We start from the raw sequence: 22,357 nt of genomic DNA on the forward strand, positions 1-22,357 counted from the left end.
ATCCCAGCCAGCTCCCTGCAGCGTTGTTCTTCCCCACAGAGCATTCAGACCTATTTTCTGCAGTTTCCTTTGACACAGCCTAAAAAAAATTATATTTCTTAAATGAAAAGCAGTCTGATCCTGCTGATTCTGGGAGAGGCAAAAGCCAGCAGGGATTACAACAGGAACAGCGCAAGCCTGGATTTCTCCAGCTCATGCAGCACAGGTGGGATATATAACTTAAAAAAAAAAAAAAAGTCTGTATGCTAATATTCTCCTTTTCCCCCAATTTTCCTGGCAAAACGGAACCACCCACTGCTACAATGTAGTTTTAAAACACATTGATTTTGATAGCATGAGGGGAAAGGGATGAGGTGACTGCGCAAGCGCGTTACCAGGCTGTGAGTGCTATACTGGCTCCTTTAGAAAATAAAGGATAAAAAGCCCAACCCACCCTATTTCTGAAAACAGACACAGCACACACCTGCGAGCGGGGTTTTGCTATTTCATATCCCAGATTTCCCTCATTGTATCAGTGATTACAGCATCCTGAAGCCCTATTTCCTGAAAATTACCAATTTTCATCCAGATTTGGCTTTGAGTGGTTTAAGTTATATCTTTATTTTGTTGGAATGTCCAGTAAAGCACTGTGAGGTGTTTTATTGAAAGACATGGATATTTTTCAAAGATGTTATCCCCTTTGTCAAGGTGGATTACTGACCTCAGGGATTTATCACTGAGGGGAAAAAAAACAAAACTGAGAAGGATGGGGAACAAATATATATAATATAATAATTTATCCCTTAATTCTCCATGTGGCTAATTTTTTCCTCACAGCCAAGCTGGGGAATATGCTTTAATCTCATTTATTAAATTACTTCGTCTGAGTATGGGGTTTGCTTGTTTTTTGGTTTGGTTTTTTGTGGTTTTTTGTTGTTTTTTTTTTTCTGGAGCGATCGGGCTCCAGACGTGGAGTTAAGGACAAAGCGTTTAGTGAGGAAAAAGATGCTCCTGGAGAAAAAAAAAGATAAAACGAGGAGGAAAAGGCGGGTGGAGGCTGACAAAAGACGGCGCCGGCCGAGCCTGCCCCTCACGGCTCCTCAGGCGCTGCCCCCCCGCGCTCGCTTCACAAAATGGCCGCCCGGCGGGGCCGCGGGAGCGCCTCTGAGGCGACAAAATGGCGGCGGCTGGAGAGCGGGGGGAAGGAGTGCGGGGCCGGAGCGGCATGGGCACGGCGGAGGGGCTCTGATCCTGTGTGAATCCCCTCCGGGCGGGCGGCGAAAGCGCTGCGGGTGAAACCTGACCTTCTTATCTCCCCTCCCTCCTGCCGTTTTCTCCTCGCCGCCTTTGCGAAAGGATGTGAAAATCGCCAGAAGTGCGCATTTTCATTCGGCCATGGCGGAGCCCCCAGTCTTCCCCCCCCTCACCTCAGCTTCCCCCCGCTCCCCCAGTGTTACCCCTAAAACGTTTGTTGGTTTTTTTCCCCCTCTCAGCTGAGGAGTTCTGGCCCAGAATTGCGCTTTCCACACGCCCCCCACCCCTCCCTCCCTCATCACCACGCGCACCCCCAAGATGGGTAGTTTTATGCCTAATTCTTTGCTTTTACACCGCTTTTCTCCTTCGCAGGGGTTGAAGCCGCCATCTCCCGGTCTCCTCACGATATGGAAAATCCCCAAAAGCGCTTAGGGAAGAAAGAAACCAACCAACCAACAAAAAAAAAAAAAAAAAAAAAGCCCGAGGATTGATTTATCATCAGAGCCGGAGTGGTATGGGAAGAAACCATCGCTGCTCGCCACGACAGCTTGCCCACCATTCGCTTAATTAAAATCATACATTGGTGTGATCAGACGTGGTAATGCCATTAAAAAAAACCAAACAACCAAATCCCGTAACATTCACATTCTCGTTGTTGGAGGCTGTAGCCAAGGTACCACACTTTTTTTTGTTTGTTTTAAATACTATTTTAAAGTTGCCTTACCCTTTTTTCCTGCATCACCGTATTGTTACAGGCTACAACATTGCCTTTTATTTCTTAAAAGCTACATCCCTAAAAATACTGCTTTTTCCCCATAGAATTGCAGATTTAGGCCCATACAGATGCTCTTCTATTTTTATGGATACAGTAGAATATATTGTATATATTTATTAAATATAGATATATAAATATTGCTATATATTTAATGTTTTTATATATGACCTTTTCCCAGGGACTGCTTAAAATATAAAATAAGCCAACACACCTAAAAACTATAACTTAATTATGTATAATCACTGTAACTTTGGCCCATATGTATCTTTGATTTTATAGATATATTACCTTTGTTTTCCTCCATTGGTTTTCTACTACAATGTATCCTAAAAGCAGGAGAAAAAAATGCCATCAAAAAGTAAAAATAAGAAAAAATAACAAAAACCAACCCATTTCCTTTTTTTTATTTTACCGTCCATGATGGAAGCTTATGCCTGAATGTTTTATTTGTTCCACAGAGATGTAGATTTTTCCTTGGGAGATTTGGGAAGGATTATTTTTTAATGAAAAAGAGGAAAAAAATATACCACCGGAAAAAAAAAAAACAAAACCCAAACAAAACAAACAATGAAAAAGAAACGAAAAGGAAAAAAAAGCACAACAAAACCAAACCGCAGTAAGTGAAGCTGCAAATACAACCGAGTAGTCCGGATCAGATAATTCATTGCACAAAGAAAGGTAAAATGGAGCTGCAATGGCCGGCTTTGCTGTACATCCAGGAGGAGGGATCAGCTCCTTTATCCCAACCATCGAGCGCTACAAACACCACCATTTTTTTTTTCTCTCTTTCTTTCTTTTTTTTTTTTTTTAATCTGCTTTGTTGGGGCGTTTTGTTTCGAGCCGAGGCAGCTGCACCGCCACCCGAGCCGGGGCTGCCAGAGCCGCTCGGGGGCTTCACTTTTACAGAGATCTCTGATTTTTTCCCCGGCCTTGTGCAATCCTCTCCCTTTTATTATTACGGGTTTGTTTTTTTTTTTTTCCCCTCTCCCCTCTGCGGGTGTAAAGGTTTCTCTCCTCTCTCCAACTTGGCTGCTGATTCCAGAAGTTTCCGCGGGGGCGGGGAGCCCCCACTGCGGCGTCTTTGCCGCAGCGCCGGGCAGGAGGAGGAGGAGGAGGATGCGGAGGATGCGCCACCTCTCCCTGGCTGGGAGCCTCATTCCAAGCCGCTCCCCCTTGCTCCGTTCCCCCAGCCTTGAAAACAGAGCGCTGGGAGGTGTTTGCAGCTTGGAGGGGCTTTGTGGGTTTTTAAATTTTTGAATTTTTTTTTTTTTTTCTGAATAAATGGGAAGCAGAGCTGTCGCTGATGGAGATGGATGAGGCAGGGCTGGCAGCGCCGAAGCCCTGCTCCGGCGTGGCCATGGCACCGATGGCATAAGTGACCTTTCCCAGGCGGAGAGAGGGGGGATTCCCCCCCTGCCCCAGCATGCTCCTGCTCGGAATTCATTTTAAATAGCAGGCGTATTATTTTTTACTTTCCTTCCCCCCTCCCATTTCTCCTTCACTGTTTTTTTTTTGGGGTTTTTTTTTTCCGAAGCTTCCTCATGATCTTTTTTTTTTTTTTTTTTCCTGTGTGTTTTGAATTGCGTTTTAAAATTGCCCAGCTGGAAACAAGGCTTGATTAGAGCTGAAACAATAGCTCCCTTTTATTAATAACGGGAAGGATTTACAATCATACAGCACCTTCCTTGGAAAGCTTTCCAAACCATTTGCAAACACTCACAAATTTAAGATTGTGCAGCCCTTGGCTGTGAGGTGGGTAAGTATTTAATGGTGCCACCATGCAAAATTACCTTGGTGGCAAACCTCAATTTCTGAGTGCTTAAAAAGATGACAAATTTGGTTTGGTGTTTTTTTTTGGTGGGGTGGGGTGTGGGTCTGGCTCAAAGCTATTACCTAAATCTGTAGATGCAGAGTATTTCGCTGTGTTCTGGGAACTGGGCTGTTGTGCCTCCAAACCATGCAGCTTTCCCGAGCCGAGCTGTGGATTTGCTGCATGTCAGTAAACATCTGCTTATGGATTCTTTCTCTAATTTTTTTTTTTTTTAATCCATTCCCTTTTTGCAGTCCCTAAGTGACCTCCTGCAGCACTGCCTCCACTGCGGTTCCACCACAGCTTTGCCCTGGAGCACAGATGTGTGTCCCTGTGAGCCAGAGTGACCTTGCTGGGGGGACTGGGCCCACTGAGCCATTCAGCTGCTCTGCTTTGACCCCAAATCTCTGCACCCCGTTTTTTCCCAGCACATCCCCTCACCCGGGGGGATGCTGCAGTTATGGGTTAAAGCTGTTTCATGCCTTGTTTTTCTCTGTTGTTTTTTGTTGATATTTTTTGTTTGTTTCTTTCTTTTATTTCCAAGGGAAACAATGTATTGTTTATGTAACCCCTCTCCACAGCAGATTCCTGCATACCACACAGGGATCCAGGAATCACCCAGGCAGTGCAATCTGGCCTTGCCAGAAGCATGAGGGACAAGGCTCCAGCCACGTCTGCGTGTGTCACACACAGGCTACACAAACCCGCAGTGTTCTGTGGTTACTCCTGTCTGCAGAGTAGGAGTGGGTCCCAGGGCTTCCCCTTCCCACTGCTTGCTGGTTCACAAAGGCTGATGCTTCTGGAAAAAGCTCTGCCTTGTGGCTTTTAAAATAAATAAATAAAGCAGCGCTGCTGTGGATTAGTCATCCTTATTTTTGAAGGAAGTTGTTTGCCAGCGCTGTCCATATCACGCATGTGCGTGTGAGATGGGAACTCCAGAAGGCTGGTAGCGTGCTCTGCTCGCTGCTCCTTGGAGCTCAGCCACCTGGGCTTCGTTGAGCTGCTCCTGGCAGGTGGAAAAACTGACAGTCCAGCTTTCCAGACCTTTCCCTCCTTTTTTTCCAGTGCTGGAATCTGCATTGGCAGGTGTGCAAATGTGGAGACTGTAACAGCAGCAAGTGAGGATGGATGAGCTGTTTTCTGGGGTCACATCCAACTCCAGAGAAGAAACCCTGGTAATTTATAATTTTTGTCTTATCTCTAGTAGGTTTTACTCTGAGCTTCGCTGTGTCTTGTGAGAAGACTGAGTTTGACCCTTTTGGCTACTAAAAATGGTCCTGTTTTTAAACCTTGGTACTTTTCCCCTTCCTTGTGGTTGTGTAGAAGAGCAAGTGGTGCAATTAAACAGTACAGCAAAGGGCAGCTCCCTCCCCCTGTCCCTTTCAAAAAATCCAAAGTTGTGTGTCTTGAACTGCTGCATAGGCAGAAAACATACAAAGCCCTTGTCAGCATTGTGCTGATGTGTGGCACGTTAAAAAAATACACACAAAGGGGGTGGGGAGAGCGGGTGCCTCCAGGGAGCAAAACTGTGGGGCCCCTTTCCCTCCAAGCCTACAGACCTATGTGGGATAGTCTATTCCTCATCATGTTGCTCAGGCAGAGCCAGTGGAGGTCGGAGGGAGCACTGAACATCTTAAATGGTGTTGAGGAAGATCAGGGTGCCCTTGAATTACATGTTTTTTTTATATGTGAACTTGCTCCTGCAAGATGCAGCTGGTTTATTACTCCATTCCTCAAAGCTGGGAAGAAGGGAAACACTTCCTGACTGGGTGTAATTTCTTTTGTTGTGTTGCAAAGGTGGCAAAAAGCACCTGGTGCTGGTCTCTGCCAGGTCACACCCGACTTGGAGGCACGGCTTCCTGCAGTCATTAGTGCACAGGGAGTGCTGGGGGTCCTTAGCCAACCTTAATGAGGATATTGCATCGGGATTCCATGGATGCCACGGGCTGACCCAGCCCTGGAGATTCCTCTTACAAGAAATGATTTCACTGACTGGTTGCTGCAGGGATTTCTAGCACAGCTATGGCTTTATCCCTCTTTTTTGGCTAAAATTAAGTGCAGGGTGGGGATGAGGCCAGATTTCACACCCTGCTCCCTGTGGTAGGTGTGTGAACAGTGGCTGTAGCTCCTGTGCCTAAAGCCTTGTTTGGAATAAGCCAGTGTGGACAGGGATTTGGATTTTATTCCCTCATCAGGGCTCTGTTGGTTTGGAGATGCACCTTGTGCTCTTAGGCCTTTGCTGGCAAGGAGGTTCGGAGGAGCAAGAAGCTGCCTGTTGGGATGATTCCATGTTTTTTGGGCTGGCACACCCTCTGGAACTCTAAATTACTTTCCTTTGGCAGTTTAGGATAAATGACAGAATTGCCTTATGAGTGCTGAACTTTTACCACCCTGAAGAATTACTTGAGCTACATCCGTGATATTTCCAAGCTAAACAAAACCTGAATTTCCAGTGCCAAAAAGCGACACGAACGTCCACTCCTCCTCTGTACAGGAGAAAACCATGGCCTTTCAAGCTTTGCTTTTAGCTCAAAGAGTTAAAAAGCTGTGCTATGAGATCTGCAGAGGTGAAAATAAAAGCCAAAGGCAGACAAGAAACTTCTCCCATGCGGTGTTGGAGGACAGGCTTTGGAGTGCAGCAGGTATTGATGAACAAATATTTCCTTTGTCCAATGACATTTCCTGTGTCATTTCTGATGTTTTCTTTTTCCCCTGGGCATTGCACACAGGTAAAGATCACATCTGGATGAAGAGTTAATACAACAATTAGGTGTTAAAAATGGCAAAGTATAGGATTTGGTCATCTAACCAGTCCCAGGGGATTTATATCCTTTGCAGTTGTCCTGTTTGGGTATCCAATCATATGGAACTGTCTTTTTTTATGTTTGTTTTCTTTGGTTTTCCCTTAAAATGTAATCTTTTGCAGCCTGGAAGGCCATAGTCCTGTGAAAGCCCTGTGTTTGGGGAGAACCCCTGTGAGGTGAGCAGACACAGCTCTCTCTGTCTGTATCCTCCCTGGCACTGTGGATAAGAACACCGCACGGAAGAGCGTCAGAAAATAAATTACTAAATACTGCATTTCAAAAATCTGAAGGGAGTTTTCTGCACAGAGTCATCTCATCAGGAAGATTTGGAGTACTAACCCTCAAAAAGAACCAAAATCAAGAGCTTTATTAATATAAATCCTGTGCTTTGTGTGGGTTAAGGCTCCAGAACCCGGCTCTGTGCTCCAAGTGTTTTCAGCTCCTGAGCCGATAGCCTCTGTCTTGGCAACAAATGGACCTAAATATCAAACAGCACCAATTCTTTGTTGGAGAAAGCAAGCATAAAGCAGAATGGGTAAGCTATAAAATTAGGCCAATAATTCAGGCTGTCTTAAAAAGGAGATAAAAGCCTAGCTGGGAATTTGATATTCAGCTGTCATAGTGTTCTTTAAATAAATACAATCAATGAGCAAGGAAGGCACGTAAACACATTTTACCCTGTCAAGATGGTGGCTGGAGCTGGATGGCTCAAACAAAGGAACACTCTGAGTGTTTCTTGGGGCTCTTTGCTGGGAAACCTCCTGCTTTTTTACAAAAAGGTAAAAAAAAGCCTGGGCTGTGTGCTGGTGGTGGGGATAATCCTCTGTTTCTGCTCAGATCCCCGTGATGATCCTAGCTAGGGAGAGGTGTCATGTCCCCCTTTCCCAGCATGACACACAGATGTTGCTGAGCCAGATGTGAGGGTAGGGAGTTAGGTCTGAGCACACGGAGCCCTGTCCTTGCTCAGTATCTAATCTCTCTTTTTTGAAGCGTTCAGCGAGCAGTCTCAGCGATGCACGGCAGCTCTGCCGCTCAGAAAAGGCGCCGTGTTCTAAATGGATGAACCTGCCTTTTGAAGCATTGTGTCTGCCCACTTACATTTATTGGTTTTTCCTCCTCAGAGAGAGGCTGTTGTGTGGACCCTAAGGATGTTTTCTGCTTCTCTTGCCCTTTTTTTTTCTCCTTCAAACTGGAGAGCTGCTAACTTTATTAGCTCCTTATATGGCAGCCCCATTTTCTCACACCTTTAATGGCTCTCTTTTGATCTGTCCTGTTCTTGCCTTGCTTTTCCTGACATGAACGTGGTGTTCAAGCTGAGATGGGTTTATAACCTGCTCCTTCACTAATAAATGGCCTGGCACTTTAATCCTCTCCAAGCACCGATAAGAAACATCCAAATGTTTTAACTGCAGGGTTGGCTGAGATGTCTGGAGATAGCTGGGCTCTCAGCTACACTCTCCCAGGAGTCATTTAAATTGTTCCTTGCAGTGTGTATCCCAAAGGCCATTGGGTCATGGAGAACAGCTCAAGTCCCCTTGTCCTCAGTTGTTTGGCCCCTGGGATGGGCAGCACGCAGGGCAGTGAATTTGTGTCTTGGCCCTGGGTGCTCACACGCTGTCACTCGTGGCAGGGCACGGGGCTGGCACAGACATGCCTCTGTTCTGCAGACACAGGAATGGTGTTGGTCCTTCATCACAGCCCCTCTGGCCTGCTGAGGGAGGGTTATACCTGCTCTGCTCTCCAGCCTGGGTCTGTGTTCTTTAAAATCTTCTGAGCTGGGGGATCTGCTTACAGCAGCACTGCTGGTGCACTTGCAATTAGGAACAGTTTCCCTGCAAAGCATTTGAAGAGTATCACGATGGTCCAGAGCTTTGTTTTGCGTCACCAGCTGAGCTTTGTGCTCTTCCAGCTGGCTGTTGTGTAAAGGGAGCCCTCCTGGCACTCATCTCCACCCTCTCCTGTCAACAGAATCGATGGCTTTGTTTGCGACAGCTCCCTGCCCCAGCTCCTGTGGGATGGCCAGGTGACAGCAGTGACTCCGTCAGATTCCCTGCAAGAACCTGGGAGCTGGTGTGGTTTCCTGGTGTCCCTCGGAGATGCCACCCCAGCAAGGAGGAAGAACAGCTGGAATTGCATTGCAGCAAGTGCACTCCATCGGAGAGGGAGAATTTGTCATGGAAAAGTTGTTTGATTTTTTTGACAGTTTTGGTTTGGGTTTTTCTTCTCTAAAATGGGGAGCCCATTTAAAGGTGGAGCCATGTGCAAACTGTTCCTTGGGCTTCCCACCAGGTCAAATGAAAAGCTGAGGCCAGTTCCACACTGGAAGTGCCGGTGGAACGTGTTGGCAGTGCATTTTCTTGTGCGCACGTGGCTCCATCACATGTTTTAAATAATAGATGATTTGCGTGCAAGGAGTCGTTGGGGTTTTTAATTAATCAGTAGATCCCAGTTTAGCAGAGCCCATCATCACTGGGGAAACTGAGCCATGGGACTGCCAAAGGATGGGCTTGCAGCCACTGGAGTCAGGGATAAGGCTCGGGGCCACCACAGATTGAGTCCACGTGCGTCAGAGATCTGATTAAATCGGGAGCTTTGCATGTTTGTTAAGCTAAGACAGCTTGGTGACTTTGACCAGTAGTGAGGTGGATTTGTTGCCGGAAGGTTACGGTGTCCAGCTGGACTGGGTGGCAAAAGGCAGCTCTGACAAATAAAAGATGGGTTTGATCAATATCAAAACATCAGGAGACTTTGGCCATGGAAAATACTGAAATATTTTACTGAAAATACTGGGTTTGCTCTGTGGTGAAAGCAGTGGAGGCTTTAAACACCAACACTCGTGGCTGGGGTTGTGTTTTATCCTGACCTCAGGCTGCTCACAGTGAGAACTGGCTGGGCATTTTCATCTTGGGACATAGAAAGAGGTGTTTTATCAGCTGGGGTGTGACATGTCAGGCAACTAGAGCCGGGTGATACCGGCAAAGGGCAATTTCTTCACTCCGTGTTAATTAACGAGCGGTGCCAAGGCCGGCGGGGGAGCAGGAGGTGAGCGCTTCCCACAGAGGGAGTTTCTCGCCTGTGGTTTTCAGGGCAGCGTGGTGTGTGTTGTGCTGGAAGTGCCGCAGGACAGCACGGCCATCGTGCTCGGCTGGGGGAAGCGTGCCAGGGTGCCCCGGTGCCCGTGTTTCGGCAGAGGGCAGCCCTTGGAGCAGCCCCGGGGCTGTGCTGCTGCCGTGACAGACCCCAGAGCCACGGCCCGGGACCCTCGCTGCCATCGCCTCCGTTAACTTCGCTTGTGTGCCCAGCGGGGACGGGGCAGTTTGTGCCCCGGATCCTTACGGGGCTTGGGGGTCAGCAGGGCTCCCTGCAGCTGTGCCCTTACAGCCCCCCATTACAGCTCCCCCAGCCCCACCACCGCTCTCACAGCCGCTCATTGCAGCTCTTGCACAGCCCGTTCCATCCCCCACAGCCCCCCATGACAATCTTCAAAGCCCCGTAACGATCCCCACAGCTCCCCAATACGATCCTCAGAGCCCCCCGTTGTCTCACAACCCCCCCGTGTGTCTGAGTCTCCCACTGTCACAATCCTAACTCTCTCACGTCCCCGTTTCTCACGCTCCCGCTCCCGGTGCTCGCAGCCCCCCAGTATTTTATCCCCGATCCCGGTTCCCACATCCCCCACCCCGATTCCCTCATCCCCCCGTTTCTCACACCCCCACTGCCCCGCCCCCCGCGCACGCGCGCTCCCGCCCGCCCCCCCGCGCGGGGCGGGGCTCGCTCCCGCCCCGCCCCCGCCGGCCCCGCGGCGCGCGCCCCGGGGCGCAGTGCGCCTGCGCGGGGGCCCCCGTGTGGCGCTGCGCGAGGCGCGGGCAAGGGAAGGGAAAAGGGAAGGGGAGGGGGGGAGAGCGAGCGAGCGAGCGCGGCCGGGCCGGCGGAGCAGCGGGAGCGCGGGGGGGGGAAGAGGAGGAGGCGGCGGCGGGGGCGCCGCGCTGCCGCTGCCGGAGGAGGAGCAGGAGGAGGCAGCGGGAGCGAGCGAGCGGGCGGCGCGGCGGGGGGAGCCGGCGAGGAAGCGCAGCCGCGGCGGAGAGCGAGCCCGGCGCCCGGCAGCCGGCCCGGCGGGCAGGGGGCCCCCCCGGCGGGGATGGTGCGGTCCGGCGGCCGGTGGCGCTGAGGGCGGCCGGGCCCCGCGGCGGAAGGGGCGGAGGGCGAGGCGGAGGCGGCGGCGGCGGGCGGCGAGCGGAGGCCGGCGGCGCGGCGCGGGGACAGGCGGCGGCAGGGAGCCGGGGCACGGGCGGCGGGCTCACCCCGCGCCGCGCAGCATGGTCCGGGAAACCAGGCACCTCTGGGTGGGCAACCTGCCGGAGAACGTGCGCGAGGAGAAGATCATCGAGCACTTCAAGCGGTGAGTGGGGAGCTGCGAGGGGGGCCCGTCCTGCCCGACCCGCGGTGTGGCGAAAAACGAGGGGAAAAACGTGGGAAAGGGGGGGTGGAGTGCGCGGGGCCGGCGGTTCCCGTGGAGAGGAGGAGGAAAACAGCACTGTAAATAACCCGCGCCATGGCTGGATCGGCGCTGCGGCCCGAGCGGGGAAATACAAAAATGGCTAAAAATGGACCCGAAACGACGGAGCAGCAGCGAGTGGGGCTCGGCGGTCGGCACGGAGCGGATCCCATGCCGAGGATGTCGGGAGGCGCGGAGCCTGGCCGGCTTGTTTTCCATTCCTTCTTTATTTATTTAATTATTATTATTTTTTTTTAATTATTCAACACTCGGACTTTTTTTCTATTTATTTTCGCCTTTTTCACTGCGTTTTCCTCCCACCTGGAGCCGTGGAGGATGCTGCGTGTCCGTGGAGGTGCAGCGAGCTGTGGGAACCTAAGCGCCTGCAGCTGTGAAAACGTGACTCTGGGGAAAAAAAAAAAAAAAAATAATCACACAAACCCACGGAGAAAACACGGGATCCTGCACGCGGGAAGCGCTCTGGACTCCTTATATCGTGCTTGGTTGTTTTTTCCTATTTTTTTTTAAATTTTTTTTCTATTGGTTGTTGTTGTTGCTGCATAGGTTAATCCCGCTCATAAGGAAGTAGTAGCTGTTTGCATGGTTGGGTTTTTTTTCCTCCTCCCTCCGTCTTTCCCTGCGAGGAGGAGGAGGAAGAGGCTTCTCCCCCCACCGCCTCAGCTGCACCTTTTTCCTGTGGAAATGCTCTCAAGTTGATGCACCCCCACGCTGGAAACTGGTTTTTAGGAAGAAAAAGAGGTAAAGAGCCTTGCACAGCTCATGGCCTCTCCAGGTGATTTGCTTTAATCCCACCAGCAGCAGAAAAATAATGGATTTTGAAGCTTCCTTTAATCTTCCTGTGCTGGAAAAATGACGGAGTGCCCTTAATAATGAGTCACCATGGGAAAAATAGATGCGGTGACACCGAGGGGAGAAAAGGAAGGTCCCAGTGCTTCTTCCCTGGTTTCTGGTTGTATGTTGTGGAAGGACTGGGGATCCTCCATCCTCCTGGCTTCAGCTGCTGCAGCAGCCAAACCCCCATCTCTGCATTGTCATCGCTCTGAAATTGCCGTGTTTTAATCAAGCTTCACCTTTTTCCACCTTTATTATCCCTGTGAGCCCAGAATTCGCCACTTGGTCAACGCGCGGGCTGGTGGATGTGGATCTAGGATGGTTTGTCGTGTCGCACAAGTCCAGCTTCAGTGAGCCGGTGCTGTACAAAGCCAGGTTTTGTGGGGAAAAGGCTCGCTCTAGGGTTATTTGCTTAATTCCAGCCAGAACTAGCTGAGGGAATAGGCGCTCCGCAGTGGAAATATGACATTCCTCGCTTTTATTTTGTCCAGTCCTCCTCCTTTTCTGAGGTGTATTAAAGGAGGGAAAAAGTTGCTATGGTACTGTTGCTTGGAGATGGATGGGAAAAATGGCAGGCGCTGAATTAATTACCTTTTTTTGCTTGTTTTTACCTCGGCAAATTGTGATCGGAGGTCTGGGAAGGAGCTCAGTTCTCCCTGATTTTCCCGAGTGATTTTTGCCCGGGATTTGCGTGTTTGGATGAGGTCGATGTCACGGCAGTAAAGAGTTAAAACGCGCTTTAACCCTTTGGCTGCCGGTACTGAAGCAGGCGGAGGGAATGACACGCCGCCTCCCAGTGCTGTTGGGGTGTAGCCAGAGGGATGTTTGTGATGGGAAAAGGGCTGAGGGGTGAGCCTGGAGCCGGGGCTCGGTGTCCAGGTGCTCTAGGTGGACAATGGAGCAAGGCTTCCTTTGTATGCCCGTGCTCGCCTGGGGGAAGGGACACGCTGCACAAGGCTCACGGCCTGGTGGGTTTATCCCGAGGGAAGGAAAGCGGCTGCCCTGCCGTGGAGGTGGGGAGGGGAAAGGCTCCCTGCTTGGAAAGGACGCTGGAGCTGGGAGAGAAAGGCTTTTGGGATGGAGCGGGGCTTGGCAGAGCCCAGTTCCCACCCATCCCCCAGCCTGGGAATAGGGCGAAAGGCGTGCGAGGAGCCCGAGCCACGGCAGCGGGGCAAGGTCTGGGGAAAAGCGGCTGAAACCTCAGCTGGGCTGCGGCCGGGATCGCCTCACCCTCCCCGAGCCTCTCTGCTGCTCAGCAGTGTTTGTTTTTCCACCGTGCTTGGGAAACACTGGCCTGCCCGGATGGAAGCCCATTCGCAGGGCTGTCCCTGCTGGGGGCGAGCTGCAGGAACAACCATCTTGTTCCCAAAGAGGCAAAACCTCCTAAAACTTAAAACTCCCTAAGAGTACGGAGGGTTTGCTGTCTCTCCTTCCCCCTTCACTTAACCACCGGCTGTGGGAACCTTGCCTGGATTTGCAGCCTCCCAAGGAATTCTGTAAAGGGGTGAATTGAGAATTTCGAAGAAATATATGTTTTTATTCTTTTTTCCCAAATGCTCCTGATTGGTTTGTTTAGTTTAGTGAGGTGAATGGAAATAAAACTCTCTGCTGTGGATTCTTCTCTCAAATTAGAGAAGACTGAAGCTGGTCTCTAGAAGCACTGGCTTATATGAGCAGTGCTGGCTTTTTCCTTAAAAGCCCTTTTAAAAATCTGTTTCCTTGATAGGAAAGGAGAGATTTTTCCATGCATTTAAATGCATTGAAATTGTCTTTCAGTTTCTTACCCCAAATACTCCCTTTTCAAAAATTAATGCTCTATTTCCTTTTAACTGAGCTATTAGGGCACCCTGAAAGAGAAGAGCAACCAGTGCCAGGATTGGAGATCCACTGTTCAGGTGGAATAATAGTGAATCCAAGTTATGAGCTGGGAGATGTGAGCTCAGGGAAGTGGTGGAAGCAGTGGTTTGGGTTCACCTAATTAATGCTGGGAAAAAAACCCCTTGTTCACCATCACTGGAACAGATGCTCAGCAGCTTGCTAAATTTGCTTACTAAATATAGTAACAGTTGTCCCCAACACAAGTGCTGCCCTTCCATATTTTTTTCCCTCCCTGTGTTTTCGTCCAGTTATCTGGAAGAACGTGGCTTTGTCCCGTTACTGGTGTTTCAAAGGGCAAAGAGGAGTAAAAGCCTCTTAATGACAGACCATGTGACTGTGGTGTGCAATATCCTGTGCTGGGGGAGAATTAAGACATTCACAGTGGCAGCCAAGTCCGGGAGAAACCCTGGATTTCAGGAAACAAATGCGCTCCTTGAAAATGAATGGAATATATTGCGGATCAAGGCAATCTTGGAGGAGATAAATAACTTTTAGAGGGTTTTTTTGGGGTGGGAAATGGGCTTTGCGTGGCTTTGCCATGTTCCAGCGTCTGTCTCTCAGGAGATGCTTCAGATACTTCCTGCAGAAGTGGCTGGCATTTTAAACATAACTGCAAAAAACCTGCCGTGACAGCGAGTGTCTGTTTGTTTTCAGTAATTCCTAGAGAATATTCAGTCAGTTTGTGAGTAAATGTTTTGTCTCGATGGGTTGTAGTGTAAATTAGGCCTGGGAGGGTGGAAACTGTGCCTTCTGCTCCGTGTCACCGCTGTGGACTGAGGTGGTGTAGGGGAATTTTGGTAGCTCTAGTGCAGGGTGAGGATGGTGATGGCCACTGCTGGTGTGGAACACTTGGAGGAAAAACTTCTCGTGAAGTAAGGCCACAGAAGGAATTATTCCTGTTTTGTCTCTTGATTTGTGTCTCACTTTAGGTATTTTCACAGATGAGCTGTGAAGGAGGGGAGGGTACAGTTTGTGCCTGTGTTTTACTGGAGTGATGTCTGGAATAATGGGTAGCATCAGAACTTGTTTGTGCTGGTTTTACAAACACTTCCAGTAACGTCATCCAGAGACCACTGGTTGGGGGATTAAAATAATTACCCAGAATCAGAAGGGGAGTACAGGAGGCAGGTTCTTGCAGTGGGTTCCAGTGAAAGTCAGCCTCACAAGGAGTGTATGTTGGTCACTCAGGTGGCTCACTGGGGTGATGGTGGTGCTTTTCCATCAGATCTTTAATAATTCTGTTGCTATTACTGATCCACAAGTGCCCTCAAGCAGCACAGGCACCACGTCCATGGCATCCTGGCTTGTTATCCAGCACTGTCTGCCCTCAGCTGCCTCTGAGCCACGGAGGGGGCTCTGAGCAGGCTGAGATCCGTGGCTGCTCCACATTCTGCTCTTGAGGTGGCAGCTGCTTGACGCCGAAATGGCTGGGTAATTATTTCAAAGAAACTTAATGAAAAGCCATGAAGAGTGTAGATTTGGACTAAGCTTCTATTAAGTGGTTTTATATGCTGAGCTGTGGTGGAAAGATAAGTTGATGTCACTTGGTCACAAAATTCTGTCATGTGCTGAGCCTGGTTGGCATTGTTTCTTCTCTGAAGTTTCTTCAAAGGTCCAGGCTGTGTTTAGTTGTGATTATTTGTGATTTGATGTCAGCAGCTTCTGTTGTTGAGCTGCTCAGAAGCAATGTTGGCTTTTGGTATTTCTTGCCCTTACTCTAAATTCCTTTGGTACAACAGTAAAATAATCCCTGCAGAGTACAAGAAAACAGATTCATATGTTGAGAATTTACTAGTCCAGTGAGGCATACAAAGGTATTAAATCCATTCATCAGGTCAGAATAGGAGATGAATAAAGGCTTAAATTCACTTTGTTATGGCCTTGTTGACTGTTCTTTTATTCTTCCTTGCTTTTCATAGGCCAGAAAGTCATGCCAAATTCCCTGGCAAATGACTTTATTGACATCTTAAGGTGTGTCCAAAATTAAGTCCTTGTCTTCACTGAGGGCAAAGATGCTGGCTTTCCATAAGAAAGGAAGTAAATATCTAAATGAGTAGAAGATGTCGGAGGAGGTGATGAGTCAGGGTGGACCTGGGGCTCCTCAAGAGCTTTGTTTTTGTGAGCTGATGTGTCACAGCTGCAGCTTGTCCTGCTGTTGTGGTGGTTTTGTGCTGCTCTTGGGTTGTGAGGAAGAGAAGGAAATGCCCTTTTGCATGTGAAGAGGCACCTGAGAAATAACAGACACCAAAACTGTGTTCTGAGGATGTGTGCAAAGGGAACTGAGTGGAGCTGAGGGTCACCCCTCCAGCTGCTTTGATGCTGCTGAAGGTTTCAGGAGAGCTGCTGTGGGTGTGAGTTGTGGAGCTGCTGCTGGCTTGGATGTGCTCTGGGTTTGTAGCTACCAAAAACAAAAACCAGTGAGATATTTCACTTGTGTTTTTCATTAAGTTCATTGAACTTGCTAAGGTCTGAGAACACCCTGAAACCAAAGACTGCAAGGACAAACATTCCTAAAGAATGAATTGAGGAATAAACTAGAGAAATGATTGCTCTCCATAATAAGATTCTGAATTTAGCTGCATCTTTGGCATGTTGATTTAGGAATGTTGTGGGAGGAACAGGAGCCTGAGGATGGAAATTCACAGTGTACAACCAGCCTCGGTGCTTTCCTTTGCTCAAGTTTTTGTGGTGTTCTGAAGACTCCTTGGACAGTTAATGAAAATCAGATAGAAGTTGCTTTTTTCATCTGCCAGGCTACGAGTCAGCAGTGTTTCCCTCGTGGTGATTGTACATACACACACACTTACTTGGAGGTTTCACCTTTCTGCCTTAATGGCAGCTCAGATCTCCTGAAAGCCATGTCCATCACTGTTCTGCAGCAGCACATTCAGAGGTGATGAAGGCTCCTGGGCCATGAGTAAAACACAGCAACTGCTTTGGTTTGTGCATTTCCATAGTTATTGTTTAACCTGCTGACTCTCTGTAATCGTCTTGATATTGTAGACAATAATGTTGATTGTGGCTATGGTGAAATACAGCATTTTTTGGCAGCAGTTGAGCTCAGGAAGCATCTCTTCCTCTACATCCTTTCAGACTTTACAGCCCCTGCCTTGGCTGCAGTTAATTTCTTGCCTGCCTTGTGTCACTCTGATTTTTCAGCTTAAAGGTGAAGCTGATCACTGAAAGGAGGAAGCAGCTTTCCCAGCAGTTGTGTTGGTGTTTTTGGTTGTGTGGTATATCCTTGAACCCTTTGAAGCAAGAGGAGCCCTCTTGCTCTGGTAGTACGTGTTCTCCTCCAGCTCCAGCTCTGCTCGAGGCTTTGGTGTGGTGTCCTTTAAGTCAGCTCATAAAGCCGAGGTGTGAAATCTCACCTGTTGTTGCCATGAAACTCAAGTTTCCAGCTCAGCTTTGCAAAACCTTGACTCTGAGTTGCACTAAAAGGAAAGCCATTAAAGTCTGAGTGGTTCAGGAGCTGGGCTCTGGAAAGTCCCAGGCTCTGGCCTGTGGAGAAAGTGCCTGGAGCGCAGGGAGTCACTGCAGACAAAACACACCCGAGTGTGTGCCAGGCTCTTGCCAGGCGCTTGTCAGTGGGGAATATTATTTTCCTTGGGCTGACACCTGGCTCACGCCGAGGACTGTGCTGCCAGTTGCTTTAGTCACAGGGACAAGCACTTTCTCCAGGGCCATGGAAGCGGTGAGTCACGGATTTGCACATCTGTGTTTGGTGACTGGCTGGTGTGGCACAGCAGGAGTGGCTGCAGCGCCTGGGAACTGCCTGCATTGCCTCCCTGCTGTCAAGATCCTCACCTGCTGGCACTGGTGAGCTTCTGTGCTTGGGGGTTTGAGTGAGAGCTCTTGGCTGATTTCTGTCAGAAATGAATTTCAGGTTGTTGAACCCATGGGCTGAACTGAAGCTGGTCATTTGTTCAAAGCCAGTTGAAGCTGAGAGGGAAGAGCAGTTCCATCACTTGAGGTGGTCTCAGAGACTGATGAGAGATGAACATTTTTTTTCTTCTGAAGTACCATTTTCTGGAAAGCATACAAAACCTTGGAGAAGAGCTTGTAAATGTCTGTTGCTGGAGAAGTGTGTACCAGTGGGACCTAAACTTCCAAAACTTCAAGATGATCCACATCTCAGGAGCTCTGCAGCGTGGCAGGGAGACCATACTGTTGTGACTCTGCATTTTCTTTCCTCCATCTGCTGCTGAATACATGCAAAGCAGAGCTTGGAGAAGCAAAAGTGAGATGGGGAATTACCCTTTCATGTAAGAATGAAAAAAAGCTTGATTAATCAAGAGATTCCCCTACAGTTGCGATGCAGCGTGTTCTTAACATCAAATCCAAACAAATCCTAAAATCAGTCGCACAAAAGAACAGGCTTGAGCAATTCCTGTGCAGAAAGCATTGAACATAGCCTGTCACCACTGGTGTTTTTGAAACAAATCTGCAGATTATGCTTTAAGCTGGAAGAAAAAAAAAATGCCCTGGAGATGGAATTGGGCGGCTGTGTGTCTGGTGTGTAGGAACGTGACGGTGCGCATCTGTGGAGGTTGGGGATGAAGAATCACAGCTTGCCGTGCTTGAGACAACACAGCTGAACATGCAGAGTTCGTACATATTTCTGTAACCTTTCCGTGCTTCTACAAATAGTGATATTTATTCTGCTTGGAGAGCAGATTGAGGTATTCCTGCCATGTGTATATATATCTTCCCTGATCAATATTGAACCCATTTGCCAGTTTCAGCTAAACCTGAGGGCGAAGGGGATATTCAGTCTCAGAGACACGATGTTCCTTTGAGTTTTGTGAAAACAAGCGGTTTTAATAGAGGAGAGAGACCTGATTAGCGGCCCCATGGAGAGAAAAGCTGCAGTGAGAGCACAGCCCTTATTAGACATTAAAGAATCCACATGGGAAAGAGGTGTTCCTGACCGTGGGAAAAGCTGCAGTGGGAACTGGCAGTTATTGGACGCCAGAGAATTCGACCTCGAGACACGCATCCGTAAGAAATGAGTCTTCATTAGTTCTGTTCACAAAGCCACTTGGATTTTTTTAATTTTGTTTTTTTTTTAAAATAATATATATACCAATAAGTTATGGGTGTTTCCATGCTTTTCCTTGATTGTTCCAAAGAAAAAACTAGGAGAAGTGCCTTAGCAGGCGACTTTGTGTGTCGTGGCTGGCTGAGGTGGCTGTGCTCGGGTTTCCCTGGCAGCTGGAAGTGGCTGATGTTGTGTTGAGCCTCTCGCTGCAGCGCAGTGGAGCTCGGGCTGGGCTGATGCAATGCTGGCTTCTCGTGGCACTGCCGGCAGTGGAACTGCTGACTGGCTGGGGAGGATATTAAATGTCGCCCGGTGAGATGTTGCACGGAGTGCTGAGAGGCGTTTTTATTCATCCAGCTTCGTGTAATCCCCGTGTCCAAAGCATGGGTTTGGCTCCCCTGTGCTCCTCTTTTCCCTGGTTTGAAAGGTTGCCAGGACTCCTCCTGGGGGCTGTTCCGTGTCCTGGGGGTCTTACAGTGGAACTGGTCAGTATTTTAAGGAATGGGTGCAATGCACCTATATTCACATGTGACCTGATGTGTGTTGGCTGCAACAGCTGATCTGTGGCAGAAGTGGTTGTCATGGGGGTTGCAGAAAAATTTCTTGGTGTCTTGACTCTTGGATGAAATCGTTGCTACCAAAAGTGACAACTATGAAAATGCAGGTTTACATATTTGGTTTCTTCCCTCTGTGGTATATAATGATTCCATTTGTATATTAATACTTCAGCAGTATCCAAAAGGTCACTTTGCAATAAAGACATAAATAAAATGTCTTCATTAGGAATCACTCTGGCTTGGGGTCTTAAAGTGGAGCATTTGGCTGAGCTGTAAAGCAAGAGGCAAGCACTTGTTCCAGCATGGAGTTATCTCCAGACTATCTGATCTGTTGAGCGTGTTGCTCCTAAATACCAGAGGTATCAGGAGTATCGCTGAATGTGCCTATGCTAGCTTTTTAGTTTCCTACTTTGTCATCTCTTAGGGAGGGATTATGAGTGCAGACAAAGCCGTAGCTGTTTTCCGTGCGTGGCAGGAACACGTGCTGTATCTCATTAACAAAACCCCTGTTTGTAGTCGGGAGTTGGGAGATTTCCCGTTGAGTGCTGCTGGGGGCCAGAGGGAGCTGCCAAGTCCAGTGGGGTCCGGGTTTGAGTGTTTTAGGTGCTGGGGCAGGAGGGTAGAAATAGGAGTGTTGTGCTGAGGATTCACCCCAGGATTGTCTGGCTGAGTTCTGTAACCTGCTTGGTTGTTTCTGCTCCTAAATTTTGACGTTTCCCTGAAGATCTTTATTACTAGAAGAAGAGCTGCAGACAATGCCCTGAAGAATGTTGTTTTTCTCCCCCCAAAGGTCACAGAGCCAATAAAGATCACTCTAAACAGGTTTTAAAGCATCTCAGATTGTAATCTAGAAAATAATGGGAGCTTGGTAATTAGGGCATGTTTCTGAATCATTGTTGTCACAAGGGCTGTTCTTGGTGTGGCTCGAAAAGCAGAGCTCCTTGTGATATGTGGAGCTTTTATTTTGCTTGGCACAGGGAAGGTGAGGGATTTAAAAGACGCACATCTCCTGGATTTGTCACTCATGGATGAGCTTTCCTACTTTGATCGTCCAGAGTGCTGTCCCAGCTACTCACTGTGTCTTATCTTTATAGACAGAGCAATTTATCTGCACCAGTGCCCCCAGCACAGGTGAGAAACGGGAGGAGCTGGAAACCTTTGCCCAGCAGGAGATGATGGTATGTGTTGCCATTATGGAATCATGGTGGGGATGGCTGGCACAACTGGAGTTATGCAGTGAATGACTTCTTCAGAAGGAATTGGCAAGGAAGGAGAGGTGGTGGAGTAGCCCTGTGTGTTAGGAAGTGTTTGGATTGTCTAGAGCTTAATGATGATGGTGACAGGGTTCATTGTTTATGAGAGAGAATGGTGGGGAAGGCTAACAAGGCAAATATCCTGGTGGGAGTCTGTTCTAGACCTCCCAACCAGGAGAGCAGTTTCATCTGAAGAGACACATGAAATATCCTCTAAGCAGCTTAGAGAAATCTCATGATAACTTTTGTTCCTGTGGGGGACTTAACTATCCCAGGTGTCTGCTGGAAATACAGCAGAGAGGAAGCAGGGAGGTTTGTGGGGTGTGTGAAGGACACGGTTGGTGAGGGAGCCAGCCAGGACTTGCTATCAAGTTGTCCACAGTAAATACTGCTCCTGGTCTGCCCTGAGTGCAGCTGCTGTCAGGCAGTCCTACAAAGTGAAATGGTTGTGGCTCAACAGGTGACAGTTCCCCACATTTGTCAGACTTGATTTTAAGTGTAGTTATCCAGGATGGTGGAATTCTGCTTGTTTCTATATGATTTATTTCAATTGGAATGATTTTCATCCCAGCCCCGTGCATGCTCTTCTCAATGGTCTGTCCCTAATTTTGCTGTCTGCTGCACATTGGTTACTGTATTAATGAAACAGTCAGTGCAGTTTTGAGTGGTTTTTGTTTGGATGCCTTGATTTTTCTGTGTCTCTCAATCCTCAAATCTTTCCTGCCAGGCATGTGATGATACTGTCAAATTTTGAGTAATGCTCTGCACAGTTTAATTCCAAAGACTTGTGCTGCTCAGGTCTGAAGGTGGTGAAATACCATCTTATATGACTCTACATATGAAACTCCCTTTTTTAAAAAAATGACAAGTGTGTATATAAATTTTGTGGCATTAAAGCACGTGGCTATAATGAATATGAAGCTTGGAACATGGTGAGATATAATTTCCTTAGGATAAATGTGTTTGAAGTGCTGCATATTTCATTTATTGTATCACTGCCCTTGTTGTGATCAGTTGTAGTGCTGTAATCTTTTCAAACACCCATGTAGAGACACAAGTTCCCTTTGTGTTCCTGGCTCAGGAACTCTCTCAGTGGTGACCATTAAACAGATTTTGTGATGGGAGCAGGTGGGAGGTGCTCACTGTGCAGTTCCTGCTGGGAGCTGGTGGTACTGGAGGCTGGTGCTTAGCTCCAGACAGGATTTCTGCAGGATAGCTGTCCCTGTGGCTCAGTGTCCTGCTGCTGGTAAGATCCCAGTGTGCTCAGTGCTGCTCTTTAGGGTCTTGTTTTGTGTATTCTATGGCTGGGAAGTGGCTGCACGTGCTGTTGTGGTGGGCCCAGTTTCTCAGGCTGTGAAATGAGTGCCCACGCTAGCAGAAGGCCCTGGAACTGAGGTTCATGGACTCACAGACATCCATCAGCCTGGCTGAAATCCCCCGTGGAGGGTGGTGGCATCCTGCTTTCTGGAGGTTTAGCATCTGCACATTCTGCATTTCCCTGTACCTGGAGCAGACCTGCTTTGTGCAGGGGGAATGCAGGGCTGGAGTACCTCTAGCGTGGGGTGTTTGGATTGATTTGGTGTCAGGAATAAGGAGAAGAGGCACAAACATCTGGTGAAGTATTATTTCAGGACACATTATTTTGTTATGAAATAACAA

General features: G+C 48.5%; 1 protein-coding gene and 1 long non-coding RNA gene across 11 annotated transcripts in view; both read left to right on the top strand.

Moving 5' to 3' along the window:
• The first annotated feature begins 1,178 nt into the window (after positions 1-1,178).
• LOC147649514 (uncharacterized) lies at positions 1,179-9,358 on the top strand. The gene is made up of 7 exons (XR_015278768.1): positions 1,179-1,271; positions 1,606-1,906; positions 2,467-3,760; positions 4,884-4,993; positions 6,161-6,460; positions 6,745-7,157; positions 8,591-9,358. It is a non-coding gene; the product is annotated as an uncharacterized LOC147649514 (long non-coding RNA).
• A 1,501-nt stretch (positions 9,359-10,859) lies between these two features.
• SPEN (spen family transcriptional repressor) overlaps positions 10,860-22,357 on the top strand; it is a 62,245-nt gene continuing 50,747 nt past the window's right edge. For 4 of the 10 annotated variants that reach the window (XM_023940332.2, XM_023940334.2, XM_023940335.2 and 1 more), the window contains exon 1: positions 10,866-11,021. In XM_023940332.2, the coding sequence (XP_023796100.1) occupies positions 10,939-11,021 (83 nt within the window). In that variant the 5' untranslated portion in view covers positions 10,866-10,938. Of the gene's footprint in view, positions 11,022-11,550; positions 11,877-22,357 lie in introns of those variants that run through there. The other 6 variants (XM_086860728.1, XM_086860729.1, XM_023940333.2 and 3 more) reach the window with 5 other exon arrangements.

The sequence above is a fragment of the Cyanistes caeruleus genome, chromosome 22 (genome assembly GCF_971803275.1).
Source record: "Cyanistes caeruleus chromosome 22, bCyaCae1.hap1.1, whole genome shotgun sequence".
Taxonomy (NCBI): domain Eukaryota; kingdom Metazoa; phylum Chordata; class Aves; order Passeriformes; family Paridae; genus Cyanistes; species Cyanistes caeruleus.